This window comes from Leuciscus leuciscus (genome assembly GCF_965113295.1).
Source record: "Leuciscus leuciscus genome assembly, chromosome: 3".
Taxonomy (NCBI): Eukaryota; Metazoa; Chordata; class Actinopteri; order Cypriniformes; family Leuciscidae; genus Leuciscus; species Leuciscus leuciscus.
Window position 1 is genome coordinate 58,638,927 of NC_138727.1, and position 23,312 is coordinate 58,662,238.

The 23,312-nt window shown below is 38.7% G+C and overlaps 2 protein-coding genes across 7 annotated transcripts in view; one reads left to right on the plus strand and one right to left on the minus strand.

Moving 5' to 3' along the window:
• The window catches only part of LOC309493667 (B-cell receptor CD22-like), a 132,426-nt gene that overhangs the window by 86,875 nt on the left and 22,239 nt on the right, over positions 1 to 23,312 (minus strand). Inside the window, exon 7 of the mRNA XM_082162858.1 lies at positions 18,807 to 19,058. Within this exon, the coding sequence (XP_082018984.1) occupies positions 18,807 to 19,058 (252 nt within the window). The remainder of the gene's footprint in view (positions 1 to 18,806; positions 19,059 to 23,312) is intronic.
• LOC309493806 (uncharacterized protein) overlaps positions 6,914 to 23,312 on the plus strand; it is a 48,726-nt gene continuing 32,327 nt past the window's right edge. For 2 of the 6 annotated variants that reach the window (XM_082163058.1, XM_082163060.1), the window contains exons 1-2: positions 6,914 to 7,001; positions 7,109 to 7,471. In XM_082163058.1, coding sequence (XP_082019184.1) covers positions 6,953 to 7,001; positions 7,109 to 7,471 — 412 coding nt within the window. In that variant the 5' untranslated portion in view covers positions 6,914 to 6,952. Of the gene's footprint in view, positions 7,002 to 7,108; positions 7,472 to 9,717; positions 9,771 to 11,876; positions 12,702 to 23,312 lie in introns of those variants that run through there. The other 4 variants (XR_014204053.1, XM_082163061.1, XM_082163062.1 and 1 more) reach the window with 4 other exon arrangements.

Sequence of the window (23,312 nt, forward strand, 5' to 3'; positions counted from 1 at the left end):
TTAGAACAGCCCAAATATTAATATTAACCCAGCTATCACATATAGTAGGTTATTCTGAGCTTAGGTCTACAATGACCCAGAAATGACCACACGCAAGCTTGAATTTGGTCAAACTGATACAGCCTTTTTATTTGCTTACAGAAAACACATGAAGTCAAAAGTTTAAATGACTTTAACAAACAAATTACCAAGCAGTGACATCACAAAATGTTTTTAGTCTCACTAAACACATTTTGTTGGTTCTTTGGCTCTTTCCTTTGTATTCTGCTCTTGTAATGAGAAAAAGATCACAGACACTGCATTCCTGACATCTATTCACCTGATTTAATGAATAATAAATAACTGAGTGGATTAGCATGCTAAATTGACAGGCCTACTCTCAGAATATTGTTTAATTGTTTTGGCCTTTGTCTTCATGATGGTCTCATTTACTCATTTGACACGGCTGTAGATCACAGACGCCTCTTCCACAGTCTGTGCATTTGATAGCCTAAAAACATCAAATAAAACAACAATCATGTTATGTATCAGAATACATGATGATAAAAGTCATTAAACAAATCAGATGTTTCTGAAACATCAGTGGGACACAAAGTTATTAAGAAAAAAAAATCCAGATTTAAAGAACTATAAATTCTCCTTTCATCAACACAAAAGTAACATGAAGGTGAGTTGATGGCAAACATTTTATTTTTGCGTGAACTGTCTCTTTAAGCTCGTTCTTCTCACCTCAGGACAGAATCAGGCTGATGAATCCTGATATTGTCGTAGTGGCTTTCGTTCTCCTCTGCTCTCTTCGTCTCGGTCTTTCTGTGATGTTGGACAGTTGCGTACTGGATCTCCTCAGTATCTCTGCATTCAGGAGCATTTCCGTCTCTTCTGGGTTTGCTGGAAGTAACACTGGCGTACTGAGCGTCATCACAATCGGCTGATTCAGAAACATGAACGTCTCTCCCTGTTACGGTAGAGTACAGATTGTCCTGAAACGGAAGAAAACGAAATATTATTTAACATTCACATTTAAAGGCTGTTCACATAGAACACGTTTTCCCATTTCAGTGCACTACTTTATAGACTATTCACATGTTGTGTCTGGAAGATTTACCTGTTTTTCAGTGAGGTCTTCAGCTTTAGCACCTCTTCGTTTTCTCCTGATTTAACAGACATTAAACTTGTAAGCTGCATTTTAAAGATTCATTACTACTCACATTACATGAGGCATTTCCACCTGCACTAGTCTGAAAGTGAATTACATTCATACACTCACTGTAATTGAGAATGATTTTAATCACACTTACATTATAAACAGAATGATGATGATGATGATGATGATGATGAAGAATCCTAAACATGCTGTGATCCCCAACCAGACGAGCCAGCCATGACCACGATGTACTGAAAGATGAAGAATTTGAGTTCAGATTAAAGCAGCACTCAGTAGCTTCGGGACTTCTTCGCTGTATTCTCGCTTTTTGCTCGCAGGTTTCTCTCTAGAGCTCCCCCCACAGCTTCGGAATAGATATTTGACAACACTGTTGTAAAAACTCGTTGTTTCTCAGACACCAGAGGCTAGTAGATCAACGACATCAAAGCAGACGGGACATTCTTTAAAACGTCTTCTTCATTCGGGTTCGGACAGCGTGAGGGAGCGCAATAATGACAGCATTTTAGCAGATTTCTTTTGGCCGTAAAGCAATTGTTTACATCGCGAGACCTGATATCACGCGAGACTTCCTGACGCAGCGGCCGGCGGCCCGCCGGCTCAAAGTTGCAAGTGCGTATTTTCCGCTCACGGGCACCAGGGGGGTGCGAAACGACCACCATTCAACCCGAAATAAGTGATATAACCATTCCAATGACTCCGAAGCTGTTCAGTTAAGGTAAAAAAAGTTACTTAGTTCACCTTTAAGTCTCAAAGCTACATACTATAACTGTCTTGAACCCTTTATAAAATAAAAGCTTCACCTGTGACAGTGACAGCGTCTGATCTCTGAGATCCATGTTGATTGTGAGCCTGACAGTAGAAGCGTCCACTCTGTAGTGCACTGAAACTCTGTCCAGATCCAACAGCTGAGGTTTCATTCTCCTTAAACCAGCTGAAGTTCAGAGCAGGAGGGTTTGAGTCACTGATGCAGTTCAGAGTCACTGAATCTCCCTCCACTATTACACCAGATCCACTCATCAACACTGAGACGCTCCTGGGTGGGTCTAATAACAATTATTATTATTATTATTATTATTATTAAATTGAATTACAAATATTTTAAATTACTAATATGGACTGAATTTATCAAACCAGAAAATTTGCATCTTATGTTTCCTCATTAACTCACACATGACATTTAAAGTCACAGCATTAGAGTATTTCTCTCCATGTTCATTGGTGGACTTGCACTTGTATTCTCCACTGTCATCAGAGCTGATCTTTGAGATGCTGTAGATTCTTCCAGATCCTACAAACTTTCCTCTTTTAAACCAGCTGATTTCTGCAGGAGGGTTTGAGTCACTGATGCAGTTCAGAGTCACTGAATCTCCCTCCACTATTACACCAGATGGACTGATGTAGATCACAGGTTTCACTGGAGGATCTACAGGAGAAACATATAGTATCACCCGTCACTCGCCCCACCAAAGCACTTCTATTTCTGTTCTTACATACAGATACAGTAGGGGCAGAATTTAACAAACAACATGAATCCATGGATCCTTGAGTCAAAAGGTCATGTCACTTATGACATTTACATTTAGTCATTTAGCAGACGCCCTTATCCAAAGCGACTTACAAATTAGGACTAAGTTCAGCGAGTCATCATAAAGAGGCAAAAGCAACAACAACGCAGGAAGTGCTCAAAATACGAAGTTCAGGTATTATTCAGAGTAGCATAAGCCTGATAAGTGATGTTTCAAAGGGAAAGGTTTTTTTTTTTTTTTTTTTTTTTTTTTTTTCTATAAGGTTAAGTGCTCACGGAAGAGATTGGTTTTCAGCTGTTTTTTGAATGTTGTCAGGGATTCTGCATTCCGGATGAGGGTGGGGAGAGCGTTCCACCAGCATGGAACTGTAAATGAGAATGTTCTGGAAAGTGATTTTGTGGCTTTCTGTGATGGAACCACGAGACGTCGCTCGTTGACCGATCGTAGGCTTCTGGTAGGGATGTAGACTCGTAGGAGTGAGTGAAAGTAGGAGGGAGCTGAGCCTGTGATAGTTCTGTAAGCAAGCGTCAGTGCCTTGAACTTGATGCGAGCAGCTAGAGGTAGCCAGTGCAGAGAGATGAACAGAGGAGTGACGTGGGCCCTCTTGGGCTCGTTGAAGACGAGCCCAACGAGCCTTATTAAGAAATATCCAAAGCGAAAAAAAACTAAAAAACTTTTTTTCTGTGTGTGTGATAGTCAGTAAATCAGTGCTGGATAGATTACTTACAAACTATAGTCGGTTACTGTTTCCAAATTACATGACAAAAATTGTAGTTAGTAACATAATTGTTAGGTGTGGCTGTAGAAAGCGCTAGTGACGTTCGGTTCTTGAACGAATTGTTCTTTTGAGCCGGTAGGAAGTAACTGGTCGAGCCGGTTCATTAATCAAACTGAATTGAACTTAAGTTCCAGGTTAATGACGCAAAACACACAAGCTAAAGTATCATGTCCCACTCAAAAAGACCCCACTGTCGAAGTTTGCAGAGGATTACCGAGGATGGCGTAGTGCCATCATTGCTTGATGACGTATGGAACAGACAAATAGTTTTTTTGCAACCAGCTGTCCGAATGAACCGGCTCGTGTAAATGAATCAGACTGTTCATCACAAGTAAGCGCACGGCACAGGAGATTCAGAGAAATAAACAGTCCTTATCCATGAATCCGGGCGGCACAGGGGCTCATTGGTCAGCTCTGTTGCCTCACAGCAGGAGTCCTTTCAGTTTGCATGTTCTCCCGTGTCAGCGTGGGTTTCTTCCGGGGTACTACGGTTTCCCCCACACCACATGTAACGGAGGCCAGCTAGTAGTCGCTGTGCGAGTAAACCTCACTCCTCTGATCTCAATAGGCGTAAATTCAAAGTTTTATAGTTGATTGGCTAACTATAGCATGGTTTGTTTACCTTGTAAATAATACGGCCACTGCAGGAGTTAAAACGCCCTCAGGAATAGGAGGGGCTAGAAAGTAATATTCAGTTGATAGTCATATACAATTTCACCACTAGATGGGAGAAAATCTTACACAGTGTAGCTTTAAAAAAGAGAAAAAGATTAGCATTATTTGAGCTTTAAAGGTGTTTAAACCATTATTTGAACAGCTGTTTTAGTGTGTTGTGTTTATGGTGTGGCGTTGCCATGACAAGGGAGTAAAATTGAATATAACTGAATATAACACAAAATGTTAAAATCACACATATTGTTCATGTTTTGTGACTGTATTATTGAAACAGTGAGCATTTAAATGTTTTAAATATTAGCCCCAATTACTATCATTTTTAAAGAAAAGGAGGGATGAGTGAACTCTACTGGCTTTGGAAAGAAAACTTTAAAGAACATACTCACACATGACATTGAGCTGAACAGCAGGAGAGATGTGAGTGTGTCCGTCTACAGCACAGCTATATCTGCCTGAATCCTCTCTTCTGACTGACTGCAGCAGGAGTTCATTGTTTCTGTCTCTTCTCTGAGTTAATGGCTGTGAGTTTCTGTACCAGATGAATGTTGCTCTGTCAGTCAGAGCGCAGCTGCTTTTACATCTCAGATTGACTGAATCTCCCTCTGTCACTCTCTCAGGAGACTCCACCTGAAGATCTGAACACAACACACACATTATATCTAGTGCTGCTGTCATACACTGATTATTATTCAACATAATGCACAGAAGAAGAGATAAACCTCATCAAAGTCACCTGTGACATTAAGAGTCACTCCTGGATCACCAATCCATTTGTCTTTATCAGTGATGAATCTGAAATAGTACATGTGTGAATCCTTCAGTGTCACATGACTCAGTCTGACGGTGCAGTTCTGCTGTTTATCTCCCAGATACTGAAGCCTCTGACTGTATTCAGGGTCCTTAGACAGATCTGGATGTTCTCCATTATCTTTCACCAGTGTTTTTGTCCAGAACACTTTCATGATCTTATATCCAGTAGGGTATGTATAAGTGCAGCTCATTGTCACTGTTGAGTCCTTTAGTGCACAGATGTGTGAAGGACTGTAACTCACACCCCAATCACTCCACTGGCTACAAACTCCTGAAACACAACATTCACAAGGCAACAATGATAGGAAACAACAATAGAAGGAAACAAATACCCATCTATGAGTTAAACAGGACCATACACTATCATTAAAAAAATGTTTTCTTTACAAAACTGTTGTTAATAAATGAAGAATTACACTTATGATGTGATCTGTGTAAAACCTACAGCCATCAGACAGAAGGTGATGAAATTCAGGAAGCAGAACATTGAACACTAACCATGAAAAGCGTTATGCTCTAAATGTTAGCAGCTTCATCAGTTTATATCAGCATTATATCAGCATAACCTGAATAATACCATTTTCTTTAGAAGCAACAAATAAATCACAGAAATTTCCCTCCATTATAGTAGATATTTTACCAGTGCTATTTTTCCTGTGGCTACCAGCAGTGCTAACTGATCCATGTTAACTAGCCAAAACCTTTTACTCTTAGTTAGTAATGAACTCGTATGTCATTTACAGGAGAGACTCACCTGGAATCAGGAGCAGAAACACCAGAGCAAGAGTTATCAGTGACATCACAGGAAACTAAATCATTTACACAACAGGTCAATATGTCATCTTTCATTTCATCAAAACTATAATAACAGCCGTTTATTGCATTATAAACACTGCAAAAATGATACAAATACTTTACAATCTTCACTGTTAGTAGATTTCCAGGAATGAAACTCATTTAAAGATAACGTTAGGAACACATGAGTCATCTAACAGAGGTTATTATGAAAGAAAATGTTTCTCACTTCCATTTTCTTGTGTGGAGATTAATTAGTTAGACAATATTAATTACTGAACAAGTGTATCTCTTACCGTTTTGTAGTTTCAGCCGCTGATAACAGACTCCAGGAGAGTGAAGTGCAAATGCAAGCTGAAAACTTTCTTCTGCTATTTTACAGTTTTTTTCCTTCCTCTTTTTAAAGTCTAAGCAACCTTCCCCACTATTCAGTAACTTACATTACAAATATCAAATGAAACTTTCAGTGTGAAGGGAAACCTCCTGTCAACATGATTAGATGGTGTTCTTCAGCTTCCTGAAAAGTGATCTTCTTTCTTTAAGACAAGTAGTTCTTAATGTTTAAAGATAGTGTTTACAAAATAAGATCAAACTGTGTGTGTTTACATGCATGTTCAGTATTTACACCTATTTGAGGGAGGAACATGACATTGCCTTCCCTTATAATAGAATCAGGAAACAATATGATGGATGGATGGATGGATGGATGGATGGATGGATGGATGGATGGATGGATGGATGGATGGATGGATGGATGGATGGATGGGTTGATAATTTTGTGGGTGAAAGAAAGAAAAAAAGTAAGAAAGAAAGAAAGAAAGAAAGAAAGAAAGAAAGAAAGAAAGAAAGAAAGAAAGAAAGAAAGAAAGAAGAGATTGATTATTGGATGGATGGGGCATTAACATGTAATTTCATTCTCTTATATAAAAGAATCAGGCACCACTATGATGAATGGATGGTGTAACATTGAGGATGGCCAGACTTTACCTCCACTGTCCTGAAGAGAGAGCTGTTTTCAGATCATACTTCTGACACTGTGTTTGTGTTTATCCATGTGCATTAGGGAAGTGTAACTCTATAAACACACACACACACACACACACACACACACACACACACACACACACACACACACACACACACACACACACACACACACAATATCTATGTAGTATGTAGTGTGAGAACAGGTAGTGGGAGTTCATGTTCAAGTGGACAGTCATGAGAACCGTCTCCTCCATCAGTTTCTCAGGTATGATATCTGTCATAGCACTAAATCAGTAAGAATTGCACTTTTTACTCTTCAGTGTCATTGATAAACACAATTCAGCCTAATAACTCTGAATCTGCCTCTGTCAGCAGTGCTTGTTCTGTCAGCGCTGTGGCTGATGAATAACTCACTGGCTCTTACCGTCACTGGATCTGTGGGAAGCAACATCTCAGTCTCCTGCAGATACCCTGAAACATACGAGAATAACAGCAAGTTCTTCTGTCAGATAAGCGGCTGGTTTTCTCCGAGAGATCCTCAGTGTGTTCACACGACCCATCGAGACACGAGGTTTGAACGAGGGAGACTGGCTCTTCTGGACGACACCAGCGCTCATGTTCTCACGGCTCTCGTCTCTAGACTGGCTCCAGAAGACTCGGGGAAGTACTGGTGTGGTGTAGATATCCATCTCCTGCCTGACTTTACCTCTGAGATCTGGATAACAGTCAGCAAAGGTGAGATTCACAACAGCTGAAGACTATCTGTCCTAATGAATATCCTTAACCTTTAATTAGTGTTTGGGGTCATACAGACCCCAATGGATTTTTCCTTCATTTTTTAAAAGTGTTAACTTCATCTCAGGGGCATGAAACTCTGGGACTTTTCCTAAATAATCTATCTAAACATGCACAAAAAAACTGGGCTTGATTTGGTTGTTCTAAAGGTGTGTAATTTTTTTTTTACCTTTTAAGGTGTTTGGGGTCAAAATGACCCCACATTGAAAATGAATGGGAAAATTAAAAAAATGACTTTTTTTTATTTTATTTGTCAAAAAAATAAAAGTAAATCCATTATAAATCTGAAAATTTCTACATAGAAACCAAGGTCTGGTCCTAGAGCATAAATAAAAAGTAGAGCGAACTTTCTATCTCATACACACACACACACACACACACACACACACACACACACACACACACACACACACACACACACACACACACACACACACAAACACATAAACAAACACACAAATGTATGTGTTTGCAACAGAGAGCATTTTTACAGAAATTGGCAAATAAAATAAACAAAACTGGCATAAATGTAAAAAAAAATTACATTTAAATCAAGGTCTGGTCCTAGAGCATAAACCCAAAGTGGAACGAACTTTCTATCTCATACACACACACACACAAACACACACATGTATGTCACTGCAACAGAGAGTATTTTTATAGAAATTGGCAAATAAAATAAACAAAACTGGCATAAATCTAAAAAAAATTACATTTAAATCAAGGTCTGGTCCTAGAGCATAAACCCAAAGTGGAACGAACTTTCTATCTCATACACACACACACACAAACACACACATGTATGTCACTGCAACAGAGAGTATTTTTTTAGAAATTGGCAAATAAAATAAACAAAACTGGCATAAATCTAAAAAAAATTTACATTTAAATCAAGGTCTGGTCCTAGAGCATAAACCCAAAGTGGAACGAACTTTCTATCTCATACACACACACACACAAACGCACACATGTCACATATGCAACATGGAACAAGCTTGTTGAATGAATGATTCTCTATGGCCCTCTATTGGATATCTTTGGCCATTGCACTTTAATTCCTTTCCTATAAGAAATAAAGTTTTTCAACTAACCTTTAGATGGCAGTGTTCTATCCCTAACACATAGAGCAATGTCCAGAAACTATTTATATTTAATTATGATCATCATTTAAGTGATTTTTTCTTTTAAAAATCATTTTTCATGAGCCAATTTATGGCCTAGTTATGTATTTGTGCAGTAAATAGGTAAAAAACTTCAAAATTTCCACAAAAACACAGCATAAATGGATAGTTTAGAAGTAAATAAAAAAAAGATATATAGTTTTCCATATAAAAAAATTATATTTCCTTATGCAATTGCTCTTTAAAAGTTTGGGGTCAAAATGACCCCAAACACCTTAAGTGTTGTCCTTTTTTAACAGTGATTAATATATACGAGCAGTTGATGTGATGAGTAGGGTTTTCTGTTAGAACGGTGTCGTGTTAGCGGCCCCTAAGTTAATAACTAATGATCTTTTCAACGGAAGTGAATCAATCTAAACTATCTTTAGCTGGACAATAACTTTATCCTAGAGCTGCTGTAAAGCCAAACAATCTCTGTTACTGTAATCTCCTATTATCACTGTAAAGCTGCCTTGAAACAATCTATATTGTTAAAAGTGCTATATAAATGAAGGCGACTTGACTTGACTTAAACATCTTCATTTGTCTAAACATCAAACGTTTAACTGTTGTGGAAAAAATACATTCAAGCTCCATGTACAACTATTTTACTATTTTAAGAGCTCATGTAAATTGAGCCATGAGGACATGGAATATACAGATTCGTCACACAGACTGTGACACCTAATATCTTGATGACAAAAAAAGCGTCCATTTATTGTATAATTGTCATCAACCCGATAGATTATTAATGCGATCCCGATCTGTTCGGCGTCATTTGCACTGAGAAACACGACCGTTCAACAGTTACAGGGATTTTTGAGGTGCCACTGAGACTCAGACTGGTTTCAGATGGGATGTGATACAGCGTCGTCTTCCTCTTACAGGTCTCATAATGAGTCACTGTGAGAAGTGAATTCACTCAAATGTGTGGTGAATGAATGCCAGCTTAGGTTTGAATGAACTATATATTGATGAACTATCAGATGATGACCTATAGTCCTTTCACTTTTGTTTTCTGTGCAGGGGATCCACAAGAACAAACCACAGACCTGTTCCCGGAAGAACCTGGCGGGGAGGTTACTAAACACACACACACACACACACACTCACACACTCTCACACACACACACGCACACACACACACACACACACACACACACACACACACACACACACACACACACACACACACACACACACACACACACACACACACACACACACACACTCCAGGTTCATGATGATGGTGGCTTTGATGTGTGTTTGCGCTCTGCTTTTCGTGTTTCTGTTTGGTCTGTTTCAAGTCCTGAAACACAGCAGTCACAGTAACTCAGGTGATACTACAGCACTAACAGAACATGTCTTTTTCTTCAAAACATCTTCTGATGAAGTTCTGAAAGAGTCCCTGCATATTTCAATAAATTGATAATTACATATTTATGTTCTTGTCAGGTTCTGCTCCTCACCAAAGGACAATATCAAACCCAGTTCAGGTGATGACAGCAAATCTCATTCATAATTAATAACGTTGTCTTAACATCAGTGTTATTTTATAATTATTGAGACACTATTATTATACACATCATGGCCATGATGGATGGAAATAACTGTTGTGATGTTTTTGGTCAAGATCTTGTATTGTCAATGCAAGAGTCCAGCACTCTGTAAAGTCTCCTCCAGCACATCCTAAAGACTTTCAGTAAATTTAAACTCTGGACTCAGAGGAGCCGATTCATGTGTGAAAATGATTCTTCATGCTCCTCCAAACCATTCTTTCACAATTTGAGCCTGATGAATCTTGACATTGTAATCCTGGAATATGGCCATAATGTGTCTTCCTACATGGCCGTTTAATCCCACCGGTCACAATTGTGACCGCATATTTTTTCTTATTTCTGGAAGCTCTAAAAGTGTTGTTATTGGCTTTGGGCAAGAAATTCAACTTTTAAAAGAAAAAAATAGATGGTCTTGATTAAAATGTATTATTGTCATGTGACTAGTGTGAAAGATCACTTGATCAGATCAGTTTATTTCCTGCTTGCACACCTAGAAGAAGATGTCTTCCTCACACTACTACACAAAGTAGTATATAAAACACCTTAATTAACAGATAGAACTATCATATTTTGTACATATATTCTTTAAAGGGTCTACTACTGATATATTTTGAGAATTATACTCCTGCATATATATTTTGCTGGTAAGAGGTGTAAATTTGTTAACGGTCACAAGTGTGACCGGTAGTATAACACAGTGTTTCAGTTGAAAACAGGTTTTGGCTGGTAATCCTAGTTATCAATTATTTATTTTTTACACAGTTTAAAACTATCAGATGTGTTGGACCTCCTAGACGTATGTGACCCCACAGGTGCTGTGTGCAGCAAACAGAGGCAATTAAAACTGACTGTGATAGTGATGGCTCAGATAGGGAGTACCAGGGTGAAATGGTCTATTGCCAGGTAGATTATTGAATGGCGATGCAGAGGTGAAACATCTGGAGGATGAGGCAGATGTTCATGAGAACCAATTGGTGTGCCCCAACATGACCACAAACAACTTTCTACAACGTACGGCCCATCTTCAGTGCACTGAATGATTGCACACACATCTCCCTGAAACTGGCCTATAGGACAGGGCCCAAGTGTAGTCCTTGGTCTACTCTAGCCCATAGAGGTCTAGCCGAACAAGAAGTTCCTCCAGGGTGTAACTTTGTACATGACAACCTTTTCATCTCACTAAGCCTCCTTCATGAAATTACAAAGCGAGGTTATGGATGTCTTGGAATGTGTTGTGTAAATAGGCCTAATTAAAGAATTTGAATGAATTCTGACTATGGTGTTTCCCACCGGTCACTATTGTGTGTATAAAACCGCAAAGTTTCACTAACTTAACCAACATAAAATCAATGAGGGCATAAAGTTTGTGTGTTAGGGAGGTCTAAGGAGTAAAATGCATGTATTCAAATTGCAAGAAAAAATTTGGGATTAAACGGGTTAAGTAATGCAAACCACACACTCCATCAGTTAGGGTTAGAAGAACTGTTGCCAAACATATAAAATGCTAGAAACATAATAATCACTGTGATAATGATCCAATCATAGACTCTTAAGAAGGCAGTGTATATTATATATTAGCCGTTATCTGCTTATAATTTATAAGTTATATTTATTTATTTTATATAGGATGACTACCAGAGAATAAGACTTCCAGACTCATCCAAAGCTCAACGTGATAAAGAGGAATTTTACAGACCCATAAACCTGGATTACACAAACACAGAAGCGGTCGACACAGACTCCTACTACACAGATGTTGTTTCAGCACAAACACAAGATCAGATCTACACAGAACTGAACGCCAGTAGACGGAGTCACGTGTATCAGAGTTTTACAGCGGATTCTGCTCAAGAAGAGGCGATCTATCACACTATTGATCACTGAATCCTCATCAACAGCCTCATCAAAACCCTAGATTCCTCTGACAGCTACGATAATCCAACCTCTGTCAGCATCACAAGTTGTGTTGTTGTCTGTGTTGTTTTCACTAAATAAAATAAAAAAATATTAAGTTCACTGAATGAATTGATACAGCCTTTTGTTAAAGGTACAATATGTAGTTTTTCGCCGCTAGGAGTCGCTAACCGCTTCAAAACAATAGCAAAGGCGTAGATTGATGATGCAGTGAATGAGCGTGGAATCATGGAACTTGTCGTCATGCCGATGGATCTAACAATGTTTATTGGGAAAAAGTTTATGGATGAGTGAATACATTGACGCTAGACGTAACGCAGTTGTCCATGTCTGTCGCCATGGTTACTATGGCAGTACAATTGGAAACCAGGGATAACGCGGATATTACGTGATTGACAGGCGACAAGTTACAAGGGACAGGCACTTTTTAAAATTGTGAATTTCCCTGAATTTACATATTCTTGGAAAAACGTGAACAGTGTGTCATGAAGGGCATGATCAAAAAAGTTTGAGAACCACTGTTTTAGCATCAAATTATCAGAATTTAAAATTTCATTTGACATTGTATGACCTAACAAAGCCTCGTTTTCTGAAATCACGTGACTTGGCCAGTTTAATATACACTTTAAAACACAGATATGAAACAGAATGCTGAGTCTTCGTACCTTTTTATCATTTAATGTTTTATTTGAAAAGGAATAAAGAGACTCTGGACTCTTTAATACACAGATAAAATATATAAAATATTACAGAAACAACTCTAAACTCATTTATTAATTACACATTGACTGTTTATTAATGTCACATGAATATAATCATTACTTTCTGCAGAATGGAAACTCTGAAGATGCGTTTCATTTTTCATCAGTAATTGTGATGTGGATCTGTCCAGCGATGAGATAAAAGTTGAGTAAAGTTTAGCCTGTGCTTCATCTTACTGTGGCGTCGTTCTGTGGCTACAACAGAAATAAGACACACATTTACATAAATCAACACTACAAATGGTACAAATAATCTCAGAAAAAAAAATATATTTCTGTCAGTGAAACGACTCGTATAATCCATTTTGTAACAAAAGAAAAGACTGTTTAGTATCTACTGACTTGAATGACTACTGAGGACATTTTCTTTATTTTTTGATGAAATTGAGAAGACTTGAGAAACTTACGGACAGATTCTCATATTCAGAAGAGCCCGACTGGTGAACAGCAGGTCTGGGATGGACAGTCTATGGGAAAAACACATTGATTATCTGACTTTTGACTCTTTTGCACGTGTAGTTTTTGATATTTCTCTTACTGTGAGTGTGTCGTAGAGGTCAGATGATCTGGACTTGAGGTCAAGACCTGTATATGTGCCTTCACTGGGATCAGTTCTGGGATTGTTCTACAGGGAAACAGAGAGAAGTGAACTCAGAGAGAAATAATTATCACCATTTAAAATTTTGAAGAAAAAAATGAATGTAAAAGATTTTAAATTGCTGCCATGACGATCAAAAGTGTAATCAATCCACAGTCTCTACTCATAAAACCATGTACAAATCCTGAGTGTGTGTGTGTGTGTATATATATATATATATATATATATATATATATATATATATATATATATATATATATTAGAGGTGGGCATAGATTAATTTTTTTAATCTAGATTAATCTAGATTAATTTCAAAATTAATCTAGATTAATCTAGATTAAAATGGCTCATTTGAATTCTGCCGAAGGCATTCAGAATATGTGTACTACCCAAATAATGACTATAAAAGTAAGTCTTTGAGAACGGGTTTCTCAAGCCAGGTGGCGCATTAGACCAGGGGCTCATCTCCTGTTTCCAAAATGCATCACAAACTGCTTGAGAAAGCTGTTCTACTCATAGACTGTAAAAGGTTACTACTGTACTGTTACCGTCCATAGGCAACGTTAGGTAGGCCTATGTTATTATCAACTACTATAGGCTATCAATTAGGGATGGGAGATATGGCCTAAAATCTATATTGTGATATACATTGCAGCCTCTTGCGATAACGATATACAGTATATTATAATAAAACCATTTCAGAACAGATTACACAGACCCATGCTAAACAACTGCTAAATGTATTTTTTTTTTAAAGGGTGTATGTAGTTTTGAGAACATATATTGTGCAAAACTGTAAGTATACAACATAATTTTGCAGATAAATAAAATTTAAGTACACTAGCTGCAGAGACTTAAGTAGGTCTAATGTTTATTATGGCTTGGAGCTTATGAAACCCCAAATTTAAAATTAGAATATTGTCTAACTTATGTCTTTTCAGTTAAAAAGAAACACAACAACGATTCTTAAAATCGAGATTATGTGCTACACCACTAAGATATATTGGAATGGGAATAATACGCGCGCGCTGGTATTCAGTGATATCATGTTTCGTTTTGAATTTGAGGTGGTCGAACGGATTAGTCGTGTGTTAACTTACCGAACTGTTACCCCACACACTCTGTATATAGTTTGCTGCTGCTCGTCTGACGGCTTAACCCTCTGAGGTCGACAAACGCGCCCGCGCGTTTTGCTGGATTTTTTTCAGTTCAGTTCAAAAGAAATTAATTTTGCTCTGTTGACTTTGATATTACAAGCAAGTTTCATACATCAATCGATTCTGTTAAATGTGTATTATTTTTGTGTATACTCACAATAAAAACAAACTGTTGTGCTTTTTGCCAAATAAAGAAAAATAAACGTGATGCGAGTTCTGCCTTCTCTCTGTCAGTGAAGACCATTCTGAAACGCGTCCGAAAATGAACAATAACTCAGCGAATACTGAGTCAAACAGGCATACAGTCACACAGGCATGAAGCTTGAATTCTCTTCTTTAAAATGAGGTAATTTATATAAAAAACAAATATTCTCATCTTGTGAAATCTGTGTTAAAAGAGAGCGATTCCAGTCGAGCTCATTAGAGCTCATTCAAAGGTAATGTGACTCCGCCCACGGAGAGCGCGCGCTATTCAAACGCAAATTACTGAGGCAAACCTGTGAACGCCCCCATATCAGCTCGAGAAAACACAAGTTTAATCATATCATTGTAGCCTACGCGTTTACACCATCTGGCAGCGCTGTGAGGAATAATAATAACGGAAAATCTACCTCAGAGTGCGGGTATTGCAGGAGAGAGGATCCGAATATGTAGTAAGTTTTTTTTCCTTCTCAAGTTAATCGCGTTTCTGTGAATGAATGAACGGCAGCTGCAGAGATGCGCGCTGTTTATCACAGCTCGCAAAAAGACAGTTTAAATTTAAATTGCGTCTCTGTGTGAATGAATGATGATGTTTTAGCAAACTGTATTGCTATACTGAGCTGAGTAAAAATCGACAGAAATATGTTGAAATAAAATGTAGGCTATTTGTATAAGCAACGTATTAAACTGAAAATTAACATTTATATGCCCTAATATTTCATAAAAACAACGTTACAGTCAGGCGTTTCTGTTTGTGAATGAATGTTTCGGTTTTAGCAAACTGTATTGCTATACTGAGTAAAAATCGACTGAAATGTTGAAATAAAATGTATTTGTATAAGCAACGTATTAAACTGCAAATTAACATTTATATTTCTTATAATAAAAATGAAAGACCTATGTTACAGACATATGAAAGACAACATTTCGTTGATTAGTCAAAAATAAATGTTTTGTCAAAAATAAAGTAATCAAATAATCAATCAAATCCTTAACTTTGAAATATGTATGATAAAATGTATACTTTAGTTTTTACAAAGAAAGATTACACTTGAATTGTTGTTGTAATTGTAACCTTTTTAATAAAAAAATATATTTACAAGGTAGATGTAAACAAACTATTAAAAGGTAAATATAAGCCTTTTCTTTAAATAATTTTTATTGTGTTTTATTAGTGACAAATTTGGGGAGAGGATAAATATTCCAAAACTGAAAATACAGTATGAGAATTAACTGCACAATTACTAGACATGTTTTCCTTGGATATTATAGGCCAAATTGCAAGCACAATATGTGGAAAAATAAAAAATAATTGAGATGCTTCCAACTGTTGCTCTTGCATTCTTGTGGCTCAGTGACTCACCTGAATGAATGGCTAATTAAGTATGCAGGCCCCATTGTCTCCTAAGGTGTGAACCACTAAATATGCATGATCGTTGACGCCCACTCCGCATATTGCCTTTCCAAACAGAAAGTGCTTTGCAAAATTCAAATCAATGTATTGTGTTATGTGAATGATAAGGGCAGGATGATTTTCACATCATTTTGAAGAAAAAACACTAGGCAATGACATCTATTAGACAAAAGTCTTATTGGCACATATTTAGTATGTGTTTTATGGCCTTATTTCAGAAACTTTAGTTTTTAGTTTTTTCAATAACCACGCATAAACATTATTCTCTCAAAAATGCAGACATGTACATTCTTGTTGCTCACATATTATGGTAGCCCTGTTTGTGCTAAATAGAGTGTAATTATACCTTTGCCATTAATATGTTTATAAGCAACTGAAAAAAGCACAAATGTCAGGGCATGTCAGAACATCTCAAGGACACCAAAAACCCCTCAGACCTCAGAGGGTTAAACCCGAACCAAGTCCAAATAATGGATGTTGCACCGATCTTTTTCACCAGCTTTCACTTTCAGCCGTGTTTACTTAAGATGACGACGAATATGCGTTGCAGCCGGGTTTACCTCGCGGCCGCGGGTAGATTGCGTCATCATAGCTTGTGTAGTATAGAGACAGCTCCAAACCCAACTTGGAGAATAGATTAACGGCGATATTTGTTTTATCGCGCGATAAGAGTCTTGCGTTAACGCAGCACGTTAACGCCGATAACGGCCCACCACTAATATATATATATATATATATATATATATATTTGTGTGTGAGTGTGTGTGTGTGTGTGTGTGTAACGATCACCAGTGAGAGTGCCTGGGATTATCGTCAGAGGGCACTCCAACCCGGACAATCACCACACATCCACTACATTCCCCATAATCCTTAGTTCAGACTCTCATCCATTATCACATTCACCTCTGTCTTGTTTACTCACCCTATAATAGCCTGGTTTTCACATTCATTCTCTGCAAAGTCTTGTTTAGTGTTTGTACTGCAATTCTGAGTGTTCTGTCTGTTATTCCCGTGTCCTTGGATTTTCCTTGTGTCCCCTGTGACCCCTGAGACCCTGTGACCCCTGAGACCCTGTGTCCCCTGAGACCTCTGAGACCCTGTGTCCCCTGTGACCCCTGAGACCCTGTGACCCCTGAGACCCTGTGACCCCTGTGTCCCCTGAGACCCTGTGACCCATGAGACCCTGTGTCCCCTGTGACCCCTGAGACCCTGTGACCCCTGTGTCCCCTGTGACCCCTGAGACCCTGTGACCCCTGAGACCCTGTGACCCCTGTGTCCCCTGAGACCCTGTGACCCATGAGACCCTGTGTCCCCTGTGACCCCTGAGACCCTGTGACCCCTGTGTCCCCTGTGACCCCTGAGACCCTGTGTCCCCTGTGACCCCTGAGACCCTGTGACCCATGAGATCCTGTGTCCCCTGAGACCCTGTGACCCCTGAGACCCTGTGACCCCTGAGATCCTGTGTCCCCTGAGACCCTGTGACCCCTGAGACCCTGTGTCCCCTGAGACCCTGTGACCCCTGAGACCTCTGTGACCCCTGAGACCCCTGTGTCCCTGTGACCCCGTGACCCCTGAGACCCTGTGTCCCCTGTGACCCTGTTATTGTTTGGACTGATTACTCTGTCTTTTTTTACCTCTTGCCTGTATTCTGGATTAGGTCTTTGGATTACCCTCAGTTCAAATAAACTGCATTTGGATCCTCAACCTTCGTGTCTCAGAGCAGTACGTGACAATATATGTGTTCTACATGTACAAAGAAGCTGTAATTGATTTATTAGTATCATTCTGTGGTTTTGGCCATCTCACCTCATTCTCGTGTATTGCAGATCTACAGTTTATCCTTTTCTTCTGACTGTTAAAAAGAAATGTAAACAAGCCATTTCATTGTTTTGTGTAATATTCAAATGTACTTTTGCATTAGTCTAAAAGCAAATTATATTACTCTTTGTTGATACATTTCTATTTACATTGTACAAAGTATGATGATGATGATAGTGAATATTGCACATGCCACTGTGATCACTACCCAGACGGGCCAACCAGCACCATGATGATCTGAAAGAGAGAGAATATCATAATTAAATCTACAAACTAAGAATGACACTATAACTGTCTTGAACCCTTTATAAAATAAAAGCTTCACCTGTGACAGTGACAGCGTCTGATCTCTGAGATCCATGTTGATTGTGAGCCTGACAGTAGAAGCGTCCACTCTGTAGTGCACTGAAACTCTGTCCAGATCCAACAGCTGAGGGTTCATTCTCCTTAAACCAGCTGAAGTTCAGAGCAGGAGGGTTTGAGTCACTGATGCAGTTCAGAGTCACTGAATCTCCCTCCACTATTACACCAGATCCACTCATCAACACTGAGACGTTCTTGGGAGAGTCTAATAAAAATTATTACTATTATTATTATTATTTTTAAATTGTATTACAAATGTTTTAAATTACTAATATGGACTTAATTTATCAAAACAGAAAATTTGAATGTTATGTTTTATCATGAACTCACACATGACGTTTAAAGTCACAGCAGAGTATTTCTCTCCATGTTTATTGGTGGACTTGCACTTGTATTCTCCACTGTCATCAGAGCTGATCTTTGAGATGCTGTAGATTCTTCCAGATCTTACAAACGTTGCTCTTTTAAACCAGCTGATTTCTGCAGGAGGGTTTGAGTCACTGATGCAGTTCAGAGTCACTGAATCTCCCTCCACTATTACACCAGATGGACTGATGGACACTGAGACGCTCCTGGGAGGGTCTAATAACAATTATTGTTATTATTATTATTATTAAATTGTATTACACATTTTTAAAATTGCTAATATGGACTGAATTTATCAAAACAGAAAATATGCATCTTATGTTTTATCATTAACTCACACATGACATTTAAAGTCACAGCATCAGAGTATTTCTCTCCATGTTCATTGGTGGACTTGCACTTGTATTCTCCACTGTCATCAGAGCTGATCTTTGAGATGCTGTAGATTCTTCCAGATCCTACAATCGTTCCTCCTTTAAACCAGCTGATTTCTGCAGGAGGGTTTGAGTCACTGATGCAGTTCAGAGTCACTGAATCTCCCTCCACTATTACACCAGATGGACTGATGGAGATCACAGGATTCACTGGAGGATCTACAGGAGAAACATATAGTATCACCCGTCACTCGCCCCACCAAAGCACTTCTATTTCTGTTCTTACATACAGATACAGTAGGGGCAGAATTGAGCATAAACAACATGAATCCATGGATCCTTGAGTCAAAAGGTCATGTCACTTATTAAGAAATATCCAAAACGAAAAAAAAACCACACTTTTTTTCTGTGTGTGTGATAGTCAGTAAATCAGTGCTGGATAGATTACGTACAAACTATAGTCAGATACTGATTACAAATTACATTAAAAAAATTGTAGTTAGTAACATAATTGTTAGGTGTGGCTGTAGAAAGCGCTAGTGACGTTCGGTTCTTGAACGAATTGTTCTTTTGAGCCGGTAGGAAGTAACCGGTCGAGCCGGTTCATTAATCAAACTGAATCGAACTTTAGTTCCAGGTTAATGCTCAATACGCGCTCTAGCGACAGACATTAGAAGCTGCAGTCTTTAGCCTTCTTGTTAGAGCGCCTGACTCTCACGCCGGAGACTAGGGTTTGAGGCCCGCACAGAGCGGGGCGAGTAGGACCCGGGTGGAGGGGTCACACACAGTCCAAAGACATGCAGGTTATTGTGCATTGGACAGTCAAAAATTGCCTGTGTGTGTGAGAGCCCTGTGATGGACTGACCATCTGTCCAGGGAGCTTTCCCCTGCCTCTGGCCTAAGAAACTGGGATAGGCTCCAGCCCTAATATATATATATAATATCCAGGGAGAAACTCATGAGAACACATCTACATTAAAACATAGACAATACCAGAAAAATAACTGAATGAACTGAAGGATTAAATATACACAAGGGAGGATAATCAGCAGAACAGAGAACTGGGGCTCGTTCTTCGTACGTTGCTTAAAACATCCGAGATCAAATGACACATCCAAGATGATATCATCGTGCTAATCATGATCTGGCTAATTAGGTTCTTCGAACACACTTGCCGGATATGATTAGTATCGCTGGATTGAGTTAGTGAGATAATTGCGCGTTCATGCGCTGGGTTAAAAGGGGATGTGTATCGATAGTAGAAACATTGATCAGCAACGCTGCTATTGGCTGTTCAGCGTGGCCAAAGAGCGCGCTCAGTTTTTCTCCTCAGCAGAGCAAGAACTAATAGTCAAAGTTAATTTTAATGTTTAATCAAAACGCCAGGGAACACCTCAAAGTCTGCAAAAGCCAGGAGAGAGGGCTGGCAAAAAGTAGCAGACAATTTAAATCCGTTAGAAGTGGCCATGTTAGATGTTTTTTATCACTTATTAGCCTATATATTTGTATTTTAATAATTGCATAATTACTTTGTTCACTGTAATGTCAGAGTCACCACACTAGAACATGGGAACAAATAAAAGTGAAGTACAAAAATATTCTACATTTTTATTCGATTTTTATAAAATCGATTTTTATTAAGGATGTAGCACTGTCTGATCATTTCTGTATTTTCTTTGATATATTGATCTCTCCTGCCACTGAAGCTAGATCTGTGTCTGTCAAGAAGAGATGCTTAAATGAGAACACTAGTTTACTATTTATGAAGGCTATATCCTTAACACCAAGCATATCTGCTGACTCTGTTGATTTTCTCCTTGATTCTTTTAACTCAAAAGTTAAAAATATAATTGATGATATTGCTCCTGTTAAAGTCAGGAAGAAGAGTGGCAGACAAAAAGCACCTTGGAGAAACTCAACAGCAGTGCAACATATGAAAAGACAATGCAGAAAAGCAGAGCGCATGTGGCGGAAGACAAAACTTGTAGTCCATTATAACATCTACAAAGACAGCCTGCATGCTTTCAATATGGAACTAGGCAAAGCTAGACAGACTTTCTTCTCAAATATTATAAACAGCAATTTAAACAACACACGCACTCTTTTTGCTACTGTAGAGAGACTGACAAACCCCCCAAGCCAGATTCCTAGTGAAATGCTCTCAAACAGCAAGTGCAGTGAGTTTGCTTCTTTCTTCTCTGAGAAAATCAATAATATCAGAAAGGTGATCAGCACATCCTTGAGTTGCGCTGGGGTCAGACAGATCAGACCACCTGAGAAAGTAGTTACTATGTCTGACTTCAAAGAAATTGATGGCAAAATTTTGGAAGAAACCGTACAACACCTTAAAACATCAACATGCGCCCTTGACACACTTTCCACATCTTTCTTCAAAATTGTGCTAAACAGTTTAGAAGCAGATCTTCTAGAAGTGGTAAATGCCTCACTTCTCTCTGGGAGTTTTCCAAACTCCCTGAAAACTGCAGTTGTCAAGCCCCTCCTGAAAAAGAGCAATCTGGATAAGACCATATTAAGCAACTATAGACCTATCTCAAATCTTCCTTTCATAGGCAAGATCATTGAAAAAGTTGTCTTCAATCAGCTGAACAAATTCTTAAGCTCGAATGGATACTTTGACAATTTTCAATCTGGTTTCCGACCGCACCACAGCACAGAGACAGCGCTCATAAAGATAATAAACGATATTCGCTTAAATACTGATTCAGGAAAATTATCAGTGCTGGTACTACTCGACCTCAGTGCTGCATTTGACACTGTCGATCACAACATACTTCTTGACAGGCTGGAAAACTGGGTGGGGCTTTCTGGGATAGTCCTAAAATGGTTCAGGTCATACTTAGATGGGAGAGGTTATTATGTGAGTATAGGAGACCATAAGTCTGAGTGGACATCCATGACATGCGGAGTCCCTCAAGGCTCAATTCTTGCGCCACTCCTGTTCAACCTGTATATGCTCCCAATGAGCCAAATAATGAGAAATAACCAAATTGCTTACCACAGCTATGCAGACGACACACATCTGTACTTAGCCCTATCGCCTAATGATTACAGCCCCATTGACTCCCTGTGCCAATGCATTGATGAAGTCAACAGTTGGATGTGTCAAAACTTTCTTCAATTAAACAAAGACAAAACTGAAGTTATTGCGTTTGGAAACAAAGATGAAGTTCTCAAGGTGAACGCATACCTTCACTCTAGGGGTCAAACAACTAAACATCAAGTCAGGAATCTTGGTGTGACACTAGAGTCAGACCTTAGTTTCAGTAGTCATGTCAAAGCAATAACTAAATCAGCATACTATCATCTGAAAAATATTGCAAGAATTAGATGCTTTGTTTCCAGACAAGACTTAGAGAAACTTGTGCATGCTTTCATCACCAGCAGGGTGGATTATTGTAATGGACTCCTCACTGGCCTTCCCAAAAAGACCATAAGACAGTTGCAGCTCTTACAGAACGCTGCCGCCAGGATTCTGAGCAGAACCAGAAAATATGAACATATCACACCAGTCCTCAGGTCTTTACACTGGCTCCCAGTTAGATTTAGGATTGATTTTAAAGTATTATTACTGGTATATAAATCATTCAATGGCCTAGGACCTCAATACATTGCAGATATGCTCACTGAATATAAACCCAACAGATCACTCAGATCATTAGGATCATATCAGCTAGAAATACCAAGGGTTCACTCTAAACATGGTGAGTCTGCTTTTAGCTATTATGCCAGCCGCAGCTGGAACCAGCTTCCAGAAGAGATCAGATGTGCTCCTACAGTGGTCACATTCAAATCCAGACTCAAAACACTTCTGTTTAGCTGTGCATTTACTGAATGAGCACTGTGCCGCTGTTCGTCCGACTGTTTGTACTGTACTGTATTTTACTCTATTTTTCTAAACTGTTTTAATTATTCTTATTTCTTTTAATTATTTTAATTTCTCCTATGTCAGCAGGGCATTTAGCCCGAAACTGTAAATGCCCACTCAGAAGGTGATAATGTGAAAGTGATTAATGTGGGTTTGAAAGTAGAACAGTATTTAAATGACGATATTAAAGTTTTCGTCTGAGAAAGAATG